General features: G+C 35.7%; 1 protein-coding gene across 3 annotated transcripts; it reads right to left on the reverse strand.

Moving 5' to 3' along the window:
- Window positions 1-541: 541 nt before the first annotated feature.
- Window positions 542-12,979, reverse strand: pak2b (p21 protein (Cdc42/Rac)-activated kinase 2b). Of its 3 annotated transcripts, none has more exons than XM_073861291.1 (15): window positions 12,746-12,979; window positions 10,257-10,416; window positions 9,799-9,905; window positions 7,616-7,763; window positions 7,495-7,526; window positions 7,295-7,417; window positions 5,000-5,138; window positions 4,848-4,911; window positions 4,617-4,665; window positions 4,426-4,538; window positions 4,011-4,128; window positions 3,732-3,831; window positions 3,342-3,538; window positions 1,564-1,701; window positions 542-1,465 (listed from the first exon to the last, which is right to left on the reverse strand). In XM_073861291.1, exons 2-15 carry the CDS (start codon window positions 10,393-10,395, stop codon window positions 1,379-1,381), a joined length of 1,554 nt encoding a protein of 517 aa, XP_073717392.1. In that variant the 5' UTR covers window positions 10,396-10,416; window positions 12,746-12,979; the 3' UTR covers window positions 542-1,378. The 3 variants fall into 3 exon arrangements, with proteins under 3 accessions (XP_073717392.1, XP_055073770.1, XP_055073768.1); XM_055217795.2 differs by having other exon boundaries at window positions 10,257-10,422; XM_055217793.2 differs by having other exon boundaries at window positions 10,257-10,554.
- Between the last annotated feature and the right edge of the window lie 622 nt (window positions 12,980-13,601).

Raw genomic sequence — 13,601 nt, forward strand, 5'->3', positions numbered from 1 at the left:
AATTAGTAATAGACCGATATATTGCAGATGCCGATGTATTGGATGTTTTTTAGATTTTTTTATCATCGGCTTATAATTTTTTTTAAAGTAAATTTCTTTAATAATTAAATATGTTGTTTGAAATTAAAAGACAGTCTGTGTGACTTAATGTAAAGCTGAAGTCTGATAGACAGTAAAATGGCCAATCATTATTTACTTTTTAAGACACACTTATTCAAACAGTACTGTGAGATGTCAGATCCACATTAATTATGTTTTAAGTACTTTAAAAGGGTATATTTATAAATTTTATTCATAACAAATTTTTATTTAGTTTCACCAATTTTCGGTTAGTCTCTTATTTTACTGTAATTACATTTGTGTTATATCGGCCATACAGCTTTCTTAATATCGGTATTGGCCGAAAAAAAAACATATTGGTCAACCACTATAAGGAATTAATGTAATAATGCTTATATCTCATATCTCTTTGCTAAATTAATAAATGTATCTTAACAGTGAGTTCATGAAGACCAAGACAGATGCACACAAAAAAGCGCCATTGTTCATTGAAGTTGCAGGAATCCGGCTTTTACTTGCAAAACAAGTGACTGAAAAGCATAAAAATAGTTATCAATTCTTACATCGTGACTTAGACAACTGCATTTACTTCGTAACAAACTGTTAGTTACTAAAACGACAAAAAAAGTGTTCATTTACACAAAACATACACATCTAAACTACGAATCCTGTTTTTGGTTAACTACATCAACTGAAAATGCTACTCTTCTTCGATGTACGCAACATACACGATTTCATCACATGAAAGTTTTGTCTCAGGTTAAGAGGAAGTTCAATCTGCCACTTCAGACAGAGTATAAAGGTGTTTGCTGGAATAACAACGAAGGCACAAGTGACTACGAAAACTAGTCACCGATCGCAGTTGGCATGTAAGGTGCTCTTCTTTTAGGATCAGGAACATGAGTGGGCTACACAGTTTTCAGTCTTGATATTCGCTACAGGTCTCTAGTTGGATTTTTAACCTTTTTATCTATCATGGAACATACAAGTTCTCGTCTTTAGAAGCCGAAGAGTGAAAGAGTCATAAAACACAGATTAAAGTCCTGATGATCCACAGTACGAGTGTAATGAGAGCAGAAGGACAGGGATGACATCCCTCAACACCACAGCCGTCCAAACAGATTTAAAAACAGGCAAAGACCCAAATGAAATGCTTGGAGTTTTGTTTTGGCAACACTGATATGTTGTGGACAAGATGGCACACTGGTAAAAACACAAACCAACACCTGGCACAGATTTTGAGTGTGTTCAGCAGTCTTTGAGAGAGTGTGTGTGTGTGTGTGTGCTTTTGCAGACACAGCTTGTTCAGGGAGCGAGGCTAACGGTTGTTCTTCATGGCATCCTTGGCAGCCAAAATAAGAGGAGTGAGACTTGAAAGAGGTTTAGCCAGCTTCAGGAAGGGATGCTAAAGAAAGCAGAAGGTTTGATCAGTGCATAAGAGTTAATAAGAAACACATTTTTATGGTATTACTGCAAAAAATTGCTGGGTCTTTGATGGGTTACCTGCAGAAGCTCTTTGCTTCCGCCTCTCTTCTCTACATCCATTTCCAGACAGCGACCCAGAAAATCGCGGAAAATGGGTGACAATTTCTCTGGACTCTGCAGCTCTGGAGTTCCATTGGTGGCAATTAGGTAGAGCGCCTAGAAGAGAAAGTTATGGGTCAAAATGATGTGTTACTACTCCAAATGATTGGTAACAGATACGTAGACACGATTATTTACGTCGACATGTCACATTATTATGAAACGCTGAATGATCTCATTTTTGTTTAGATGTTACATTTAACGACGAATGTGTGTATACGTAAATGCGGCTAATTTTGTGTACAGACGTTGACGCCTAATTAAATAAACCCCAAGGTTAGCTTTTTCAAAATAAAGGTCACATCCAGCAATGTAGCTCATATGATTGGTAGCAGAGCTGCAACGTTACGTAGACATCATTAATAACGTCGACTAGGAAAATACGTCATTATGAAACACTGAATGATCTCATTTTTATTTAGAAGTTACAATTAACGATGAATGTGTGTATACATAAATGTGGCTAATTTTGTGTACAGACGTTGATGCGTAGACACCTAATTAAATAAACACAAAGGAAAGCTTTTTTAAAATAAAAGTCACATTATTATGAAACGCCGAATTATCTCATTTTTGTTTAGATGTTACATTTAACGACGAATGTGTGTATACGTAAATGCGGCTAATTTTGTGTACAGACGTTGACACCTAATTAAATAAACCCCAAGGATAGCTTTTTCAAAATAAAAGTCATATCCAGCAATGTTGCTACTATGATTGGTAGCAGGCTGCAACGACACCATTTATTACGTCAGCTAGGAAATACGTCAACGTGGCACATTATTATGAAACGCTGAATGGTCTAATTTTGTTTAGAAGTTACATTTAACGATGAACGTATGTATACGTAAATGTGTACATTTTGTGTACAGATGTTGACGCGTAGACGCCTAAATAAATACACCTCAAAGAAAGCTTTTTCAAAATAAAATACATCCAGCAATGTAGCTTCGCCTCCTATGATTGGTAGCAGGGCTGCAACGTTACATAGACACCATTAATTACGTTGACTAGGAAAACACGTCAACATGACACATTATTATGAAATGCTGAATCGTCTTATTTTTGTTTAGACATTACTTGTCACGATGAACGCTTGTATACGTAAATGCGGCAAATTTTGTGTACAGATGTTGACGAGTAGATGTAATTTAAATAAACCCCAAAGTTAGCTTTTTCAAAATAAAAGTCACATCAAGCAATGCCGCATCACTGAATTCATTGAATTACATAAATACAGGAGCAGCATAGAGAGGACTCTCGCGGCTGTAGACGGTAATGATTTCCCTTGGTTAATATGAAATAATTTTTACGTATAAGTCACACCTGACTATAAGTTCCAGGACCCGCCAGACTATGAAAAAAGTGCGACTTGTGGTCCAGAAAATACGGTAGATTAGTCAACTAAACTGAAAAATAATCGATAGATTAGTCAACTAATCGAATAATAATCTATAGATTAATCAGCCAAAAATAAAAAATAAATCATTAGCTGCAGCCCTAGTTAGTAGTACTCATTTACGCTAAACTGCAGCATAGAACAAAATAAAGTAATTTGATATCTGAATCCCTATTGGCAAACTGGTCACTTGAAGTCAACTTTGTTGCATTGTCCAAGTCTGTTATTCATGTTGCTTCAAATTCCACAACAAATCTGACCTCTGGTTACATTGTTGATGCAAGCTGTGTCAACATACCCTCAGTGGATTCTCGTTGAGGTATGGTGGTTCTCCCTCCACCATCTCGATAGCCATGATGCCCAGGGACCAGATATCGACTTTGGGTCCGTAGGCCTTGCGGGTCACAACCTCAGGAGCCATCCAATACGGCGTGCCCACCATAGTGCTTCTCTTATTCTGTTCTGGAGTGATCTGAGCACAAAAGCCAAAGTCCGCTGCAAAGGAGATAAAATAAAAGTCGGGTTAGAAGTGGGATGATATATCGGACATCTATAAACCTGAGAAAGCAGGAGTTGGATGATATTGAATGTCACATTTTTTTCTTGTCCACCATGCTAAACTTTAACCATCTGTGTATGCTTCAATGTGATCCAACAAAAGGTTTACTGTGTAGATCTGAGAACATACTGAGTTTGACAGAACCGTCCATTCCAAGCAGCACATTGTCGCTCTTGATGTCTCGATGAATGACTTGATTAGCGTGCAGAAATTCCAGAGCTTGCAGACACTGCCAGATAACAGACAAAGAGGAAGTTCATTAGTTAAGTGACGCGCTAACTTCCTATAACACGTTTGAGGCTATATTTAGTATGTACGTGCGTGCAATTCACCAGAATTAGCTCATTTAGCCAAAACGTTCACCCTAAGCTCCAGTGTTTATTTTAAAGGAGAATGTTTTGAACAAACCTCTCTGCACACGGCTGCGATCTGAGCCTCGTCCATGCACGTCTCTGTTACAACGTCTGTGAGCGAGCCACCAGCCAAATACTCCATTACTACAAACAGCTCCTCCCCTACCAAAAAACTGTACCAGACATGTGGTTAACACCTTGTGCCCACAGGGTATCGATGATACAGCAAAGTGTTTCATTGGCACATCAGTCTCAAGTTAGTCAACATGAAATTGCACTTTGCAGCAGTTGTAACGTGACATTTAAATTACATATACAGTAGGAAATGAAAATGAGGGGCAGGGTTTAAATTTCTCCACTGTGAATTGATTGGATGATAAAAGTGGGCATGTCTTGCCAGAATGAGTTTGAGCTTAATATAAAAGATTATTTTTGGATTTCATGTTTTATTATTTAATAAAAGTTGTTACCTGTCTAAGAAGTTGACAATGTTTGGATTCTTTAACTCCTTCATCACAAGTATTTCGTTGATAATCAGCTCTTTCTTGGGCTGTTTTTGGAGGTTGATCTGTTTGATCGCCACCTAAAAAGACAGACAGACATTCAGATGAGAATAGGTGCCATGTATTTTAATACGATCTCCATTTCTCTTTTTCATTACCTCCTGTCCAGTGGCAACGTCTATGGCAGTGAACACTGTTCCTGAAGCTCTGTGGAAACACAATTTATTGTGATATCAACTGTGGTGTTTGCTAAGTCAAGCATCAATGACACTCAGGGTTAAACTTAAATCTGTAAACCTAAATAGTAGTACATTTAGTAGAGTAGAGCATAAAATGATTTAGATATCTATTTTAAAACCGTGTCATCTCTAAAACCAGCATTTACCCACCCTTGGCCAATCTTCTCGTATCGAGTATACTTCTTTTTTGGATCTCCAATGCTGACTATAGTTCCTGTGAGAACAAAGAAAGCGCACACATATAGTTTGAGAAGTGAAACTACAGAAAAAAACATCTCTGATGCAGTTGTGCGGTGACGTACTGAGCTTGTCCATGATCTCCTCGTCTGTCATCTTGCCCTTTTTGGGTCTCTGTCGATCTGTGGCCTTCGACGCGACTTCGCTATCCGGAGACGTCACGGGTGGCGGGAGGGGGTCAATTACAGATGGTCGAGTATACATCTGAAAAAACACAGAGACATGTTAAGCATGGTGTACAGTTTGTTATTTAAGTGTATGAGAATGTATGTGCACAATTTATTTGACACACACGTCATACGGGGCATGTACATTGCGACAAAATTAAATACATACACTGCAAAAAATTATTTCCAGGAAAAAAATTCCCAGCATTCTTGTCCTGTTTTCAGTAAAAATATCAAAAAATTCTTAAATTAAGATGCTTTTTCATGATGAGCAAAACGACCCAAGAAAATACGTCTAGTTTTTAGATCAAAAATATCAAATTTAAGTGATTTTGTGCATAAAACAAGCAAAAAAAATCTGCCAATGGGTTAAGCAAAAAATCTTTAACATTTTTCTTGAACACTAAATTCAAGAAAAATTCAAGAAAAAATTACTTACCCCATTGGCAGATTTTTTTGGCTTGTTTTATACATAAAATCATTTACATTTTATATTTTTGGTCTGAAAACTAGACCTATTATTTCTTGAGTCGTTTTGCTCATCAAGAAAAGCATCTCAACCTAAGAAATTCTTGATATTTTTAATGAAAACAAGACAAAAACACTAAGAAAATTTTTCTTTAAAATAATTTTTTGCAGTGTACTACATTCACTGCAAAAAATGACTTTGTCACTTAGTATTTTTGTCTTGTTTTCAGTAGAAATATCTAAAAATTCTTAAATTAAGATGCTTTTTCTTGATGAGCAAAATGACCTAAGTAAATAGTTTTAAGACAAATAATATACAATTTAAGTGAAATTGTCCTTAAAACAAGCAAAATTATCTGCCAATGAGGTGAGAAAAAAAATTATGAAATAAGATTTCTTTTTTCTTAAACACTTAATTCAAGTAAAATTTTCTCACCCCATTGGCAGTTATTTTTGCTTGTTTTAAGCACAAATTCACTAAAAACTAGTATTATTTTCTATGTCATTTTGCTCATCAAGAAAATACATCTTGATTTAAGAATTTCTCAGATATTTCTACTGAAAACAAGACAAAAATACTAAGTAAGAAAGTCATTTTTGCAGTGTTCTCCTCTTTACTCATGTCCGGTTGCTAAAAGCAGGCGGTGCACATACAGTGAGCACGTACTATTCTAATGACAAAATTTGCATCACGCGCACTACACGGACCATCGCGTATTCGTAAAAACGGAACTTTACTTGTAGCTTTAGACATCAAACTAAGGGTAAGGTTACACAACAACGTTGTAGTTAAAATTTATTTAGATTGTCCTTGGTGTTTTTATAAAATTTTACACAACATTGTCCAAAAGAGTTACACAGATCCCCAAAAAACGACTTATTACATGTGCCCGGCCAGTAGATGGCGATGTTACTATGTAAAAAAACACAACACGGCCGTGCACATACACATTCCTCTACAAAACGATAAATACAATCAATTGAGATGGTGAAAGCATCAAGCAGATTTGTTTGCGATGGCGGATGAGGTAAGTTTTTTACTACAAGTGACCCTGGACTATAAAGAGCCAAAATTTTGTAAGCGTTAATAAACTCAATATCTTAAGCAGCACAAACACAGTCCTGTAGGCCGGCATTGTTGTTTTGGTTATACTCACACATGCCTATAGACTGAATTAACACAGACACATGACGTAATCTTTATCACATATTTGCGTTTTTGTAGTTTATGCGAAGGTGCCAAAAAATTGCACTTTGAAAACCCCGAGAAGGCATTGGCTTTTAAGCCAAACCGCATAAAAATTTTCAAATTTTTGGATGAAAGCATTGTGTAAACATGTTGAAGAAATGGTATTTAGTTTACATGTTAGCTTTGACACAACATTTCATTTTCGCTTTACTTTCTTTTTTTTTAAACGCCATGCCAACTTCTATGGCTATATTTATGGCGAGAATAAAGTCTAATTATATAAATTTGGACTAGAAAAAAAATCGTAGTACTATGTTTGGATTAACTTGATAAAAAACATATTTCTCACAGGGATATGTGCGCTTTACTATTCATTGTATAGAAAACATACAATATTCTTTTATGATTTTTTATATTTCTTATTTGTGTGTTTCACAATGAAACAACAGCATGTTGGTTTGGTAAATGCATGTAAATATAACAAAATGTTTATTTTCAAGTCAGCTATTCCTTTAATGTGACTAATGGTTTCTTACACTCTTGGTGTGTTCTGGTCTGGGTGCGACAACAGGTGGTGGCGCCTCCTCGTCATCATCTTCCTCATCATCGTCAGCAGCAGTTTTGATTGGAGATGAAGGCTCTGGTGTCTTCTTAACAGGCGATTGTTCAAGACAACCAGAATGAGTTTGTTTGAAACAGTTTGTCCTTCTGTCAATCTTTAGGTTTAGATACATACCGATTGTTCACCAGAGGGAAATCCATCCTTATCTGTAGAAAAATCAAGCATGAGTCACTTGATACTTCTGCATTATCTCACAGGATATTAGATGTTATGTTAACATCAAAACAGTTCAGACCTGAAGAGAAGCTGAGGTACTTTTGCCGCCCGTTTCCTGTGGAGTCATAGAACTTGAGGACATCTAGAACAGCTTGAGGGTTCTTCTTCTGCTCGGACTTGGTGATGTTGGAGGTCTGCAGTAACCTCGCCCACTGCTCTGGCATTCCCTAAAAAAACACATACCAGCAAAAGCATTGCATTACATGACGTTACTAGGCTACATACCAAATTTAAATAGACGGTTACATAATATAAAAGCAAGTTTGTGTAATAAGAATGGATTAATGTGTCGTTTTTGCTTTCGAATAGCATAGATTGAAAATATTTGCCATTTATGTTGATTACCACATTATAACAATGATTATCAGCAATAAATATATAAACTAAATACAACAATAACTGTATAGCTTGTATGAAAATGATTAAGCATGGATAACAAAATAAACATGCAAATATATTAGGGCTGGGCGATACTGACCGAAATTCATATCTCGGTAATTTTGTGACGAAATACGGTATACACTACGGTTGTAACAATACATCGTTATTGATCGATGCATCGCACAGTAAAAAAAAAAAAAAACGATGCCACGCACAAAATATAGATGTGCATTTATTTTGACACTCTTGCGTCCTCATTCATTTGACGTAACGTCCATTTACGCGCTTCCGCCAAATAACACATTTTTATTTATTTTCATGTACTAGTGTCAGCAAATTAATGCAATCCCGCAACAAAAGGGTTGTAGCAACGAAAACAGTGAAAGAGACAAAAGACGTTGAGACTGCTATCGGACGCAAATCGTGGGTTTGGAAATATTTTGTATTTGGAAAATGGACTGGACAAACAGATTGGCAGAAAACCTTTGACTGTTGCCATCATACGTTTAATTTTATGTGACACATTTTACCTTACTATTTATTTTTCTGTTTTAAAAAAAATATTTTTCTTAGTGTGTTGTTGTAAATGTCAACAAAAAATTGGGACATAGATTGTGCAATTTTCAAAGAGTTCAATTTAACATTTATGTTATATACAGGGTTCCCACACCTTCGTTAACTTCAAATTCAAAGACCATTCAAGGACTTTCCAGGTACAATACCCTCAAATTCAAGGACTACATGTGGGGACACATTTTAAGTAGGAGCAAAGTTACAGCGTGTTACCTTTTTAAGATACACTGTTACAGTTCCCTTTCGAGGGAATTCGCGCTGCATCACTGCGGTGATGCTTTGGGGACGCCTCCTGGGGTAAGTGCGTCTAAATGTGTATATCAAATTCAACCAATGGTGAGGCTTAACGACAAAGACCGGGTGATGCGAGAGCCAGGAAGTATATCGCTATCTGAAATATTGCCAAAGACGGCGTTACAGGGACGCAGGAAGTATGAGAAAGAAGACACAGCGTCTAGTTCCCTTCTCAGGGAACAACAGTTACATACGTAACCCGAGATGTTTGCATGTGTCAAACACAACTATTTTGGTATGAATCAACATTCGCAAACAGAAGATATAAGCATTTAAAGCGAACGGTTTAGCACGTGTGCTTAAAAAGTCTAGAATTTTTATGATATTATCCTACACTACACAGGAAATAATATGGATTTTTTCCAGAAAACATCTTGCATGAAATAGATTCAAGCACTTTCAATTCTATGTATGTATATTTTCAAAAACTTCCCAGGACCTTGAATTATTTTCCCCACTTTCAACGATTTCAAGGACCCGTGGGAACCGTGTATATATTATGGTCGCATTCGTGAGTGATTATAAATTTAACAACTCAATCAGGCACGTAATATTAAAGTATTGATAAATTAATCTAATCAAAATTGCATCGAATAAACGTTGGCGGAGATAATCGATATTTTATCGTATTGCAACAAACTGTCCAATTTGTACCCCTAGTGTACACGATCAATAGCACAGTATATTCAACAACGTTAAATACCTTTTTACATGCAAGTCAAAGCTGTTTAAAAACAGCTTATAGTGAAAATAACATTCAATAACAAAAAATATATATCTTTTGTAAGACTGTAAGTCGCTTTGGATAAAAGCATCTGCCAAATGCATAAATAAAAATATATAACATATATATAAAAAAAGTAGATTCAAAGTTAAATAGTTTTTAAACATCTATGAATTTATGATTATAATCCAAAGATATATATATATATATATATAAACACAGACTCGTACCGTAAACTCCCCGGTAACAGCGTCGAATCCCACATGGATTGTGTGTTCAAAGTCTGATGGTGGTGAGATCTCTGGTCTTTCTTTATCTCTGTCTTTCCGTCGACCACCTGTGACATAAATTCCACAGACATCATAACACCACATTGCCGAGTCTCACTTTAACACGTCTAAAGTGCAGTGATATTGCAACTGTGTATTAGTGTGAAACAAGGTGATGCATCTCAAGAGGCCACGGCTTGTACAGTAACACACGAAACGGATTGAAGTGTCAAAACGAAACAGCTACAAAAATGCACATGAAACCGGCTGCGACTTTATGCAACATCATCATCACAGACCAAATGTTAAAAGTTCACTTATGCAAACTCTAACAGTGACAGACAAATACGGTACAAAGTTAAATACTTAAAATATTTTTATTTAAGGTTCAGGTTGTGTTTACATATAAAGACACTCACCCTTCTCGGCCCCTGAGAAGATGGAGATGATCTTATTGCGAGGTTTCCTCTCCTCCGGCACCGAGGGAAGGGGCTTGGAGCTGTGATTGGCGGAGAGCGCGTGGTCCTTCCCCCCACCGCTGAAGATAGTGCTGCTCATCCTTACGGGCGGAGCGGGCGGCTTGTCCTCCACGTCCCCATTATCACACATGGTCCCGGAGAAAGGGTGGAGGAAGAGAGAAGGAAATAAAGGAGGAGTGGGTTCAGGGAGAACGTTCGGAGCGAAGCGGGAGAAGATAAAGAAGAGAAGGAATTAGAGCTGGAGAAGAAGAGAAAAAAGCGAAGGAGAAGCACAACAGGGAGAGACGGAGAGATGAGCGATGCGGACGTAAAGCTTCAGCAGGAAACACTAAAGCACATCGACCGTCCAACTCCCATATGCACAACACATAACCAGTGGTCGACCGATATGGATTTTTAAACAGATGATATTTCAAGAATACATTTTTGGTATAAAATGGTAACACTTACTTTATAATAAGGTTGTACTTGTTAACATTAGTAAAGCAGTACTTGACATGAACTAACAATGAGCAAATATAGTTTTTCAGTATTTATGTTAGTTAATGCCGATACAAAAGTTCATCTTACTTTATTGTGTATTAACTTTTGTTAACAGCTATGAATTTTGACTTTAAAAATGTATTAATAAATAAGTAAATGCGGAGTCAAAAGTCGTATCTTATTAGTTAACGCACAAAGAACTAACATGAGCTATTGTATCGGCACTAAAAATGCTTGGAAAGTATTGTTTATTGTTAGTTTTTGTTAGCTAATGCATTTACTAATGTTAACAAATACAATCTTTTCATGAAGTGTTACCGATAAAATAACAGCAAGCGCTACAAAAAACACACAATTTTTTTTATTTAAAAATCTCCTAGACACAGCTTTACTATTTTTTTTTCAAATTTAAGTTAAATTGGTCAAAAATAATGTGTAGTAAATATTTATTAAACTTTAGAAATGTAAAACTTGTGTGCGAACAGTATATTACAGCACATATCGGTATATTTACAGTATTATAATTGCTCCCAAATAATACATTTTTTAATACTGGGCCATATCATAGTAAGTATTTTTCTTAATTGTAATTAGAATAACAATAAAGTAAAAAAACATTTTAAATTGTCCTAAACTAGGTATTTCTTAATTCATAATGTAATTTATCTATTTTATTTTCCTGACAATTTCATTAAATTCAATAATTATATTAAATAATTTGTTTGTGAAAAACCCACAGCAGTCGACCTGAAGCCCAAAGTATAAAAACACTCATCACCAGGTTTATTTTAAAGCATGAAGCCACCCAAATCTGAAGACATGCGATTATTAATGGTCGACCGATTTTTTTTTAATTTTTTTTTCCCCGATGCCGATATTGATAAAGTAATGTGGCCGATATGAGATGGATAACACATAAATGTCATTTTTAAAATTGGTAAAACTAAAAAAAATTATTCTGTTATGCATAATTTATTAAACATTTTTTATAAAATATTTACAAGACATATAAAGTGGATCTGACATTTCACGATACTGTTTGAATAAGACTTTGGTGCTAAACCAGAGTTTTTTTCCGTTAAAATGTGAATAATTATATAATTTAACTGTCTGTCAAGTCTTTTCATTGTAATCCACAAATTTAAGGAACAGAAAGATTTATTGGTCGATTTAACAGATTTATCAGTCAATGTTGATAATGTAAAAATTCGGAATATCGGCCGATACATCTGCCAATGCAATTATATATCGGTATATCACTAATAATAATTCATGACCAAATACTATAACCTCAGGCCTCCCAACAACTCTAAAGCCTACCTGGTACCCAATAACTTCACAAAAATACAAAAAAATGTTTTGAAGTTAGTGTTTTAAGTGGTTTCTAACTTAATGTAACCAATGACTTAACCATCAGGCCACATATAAAATTACACATTACAGTTTGGTTGACCATATTTTCTATTACAATAAATAACAACCCATAGCCTTTCACACCTATACCAGACCAACTACCTCTCTTTGATTTACCAGCAAATAAATACAACAATAACCTGTTTACATTACATACGAGTGGATCCCATTGTTTTCAGTATATGCAGTAAGGTTGGTGCTTTTAAGATCTAGTATCTTAGATGTTTGCATATATAGACTGAAATGACCCAGGCCAGCAAGACCAAGCAACAGATATGCAGAAGAAACCTGCCACAGATAAACCAGCAAGCCTACATACATACATACATATACAGTAATAAAAGACTGTGTCTCAAATCCTAGCGAGCTCCCTACCTAGACTGCATTTGTGAATTTCATTGTGTTGATAAAACATTCAATACGAACCATTTTGGGTACTAAACATGAAAATGACCACAAATTTGCCGTTCACGTAGTGAACACACTTGGTTTTGAGACACAAGAGGAGAATTTCGCGTTTTGTCGCCACTCACCTGTGAAACTAAGCTTAAAGTTCACTTTAAAGAGCTCGAATGGCGCCGTCAATCGTTTCTTCTCTCCGGTAAGGAAGTGGGGGTAAAGTTAAACCCCCGTCCGATGGTTTCTGCGCAGTTATTTGATGAATATTGTTTATTTTTTGTAGTTTTTGTGTTGATTTAGGGAAGGGGAGGCGCCCAGAAGCGTCTCTTTCTGCCCTCGCCTGCAGCAAACAGCCAGACGACTGTTTCCGGTGCGATGGGATTATGGGGAAACGACAGACAAAATAAAAGTCTCTTTCAATTTAATTATTATGAAAATGATTTATTTTAATTATTTTAATAAATTATATTTAAATAACATAAACGCAGAATTATATTTTATTAAAATATAATTAATATTTAAAAATATGTATTTATTTAATGTTATTAAAGAGGTCATATTATAATTTTTTTATAGATGTAAAATAAGTCTTTGGTGTCCCCAGTGTGCGTATGTGAAGTTTAATCTCAAAATACCCCATATATAATTTATTATATCATGTTAAAATTGCCACTTTGTAGGCCTGAGCAAAATTGTGCCATTTATGGGTGTGTCCTTTAAAATGCAAATAAGCTGATGAAATGCAAACATTGATCACAATGATGGTGGTTTGTTGCAATTGAAACTCAATTGTGCTGTCAATTCTCTTTTCTCTCTTTCTTTCTCTTGGCACTAAATAGCAGTGCCGTGGTTGGATAGTGCAGATTAAGGGGCTGTTTTATTGTAATTGGCCTTGCTACCTACCTCACAAAACAGGCAAAATCAGGGGTGCGTTTCCCGAACATCGACGTAACTTGCTGCTGAACCAACATAGTACCATGCATAGTTGAA

Source organism: Misgurnus anguillicaudatus, chromosome 23 (genome assembly GCF_027580225.2).
Source record: "Misgurnus anguillicaudatus chromosome 23, ASM2758022v2, whole genome shotgun sequence".
Classification (NCBI taxonomy): Eukaryota; Metazoa; Chordata; class Actinopteri; order Cypriniformes; family Cobitidae; genus Misgurnus; species Misgurnus anguillicaudatus.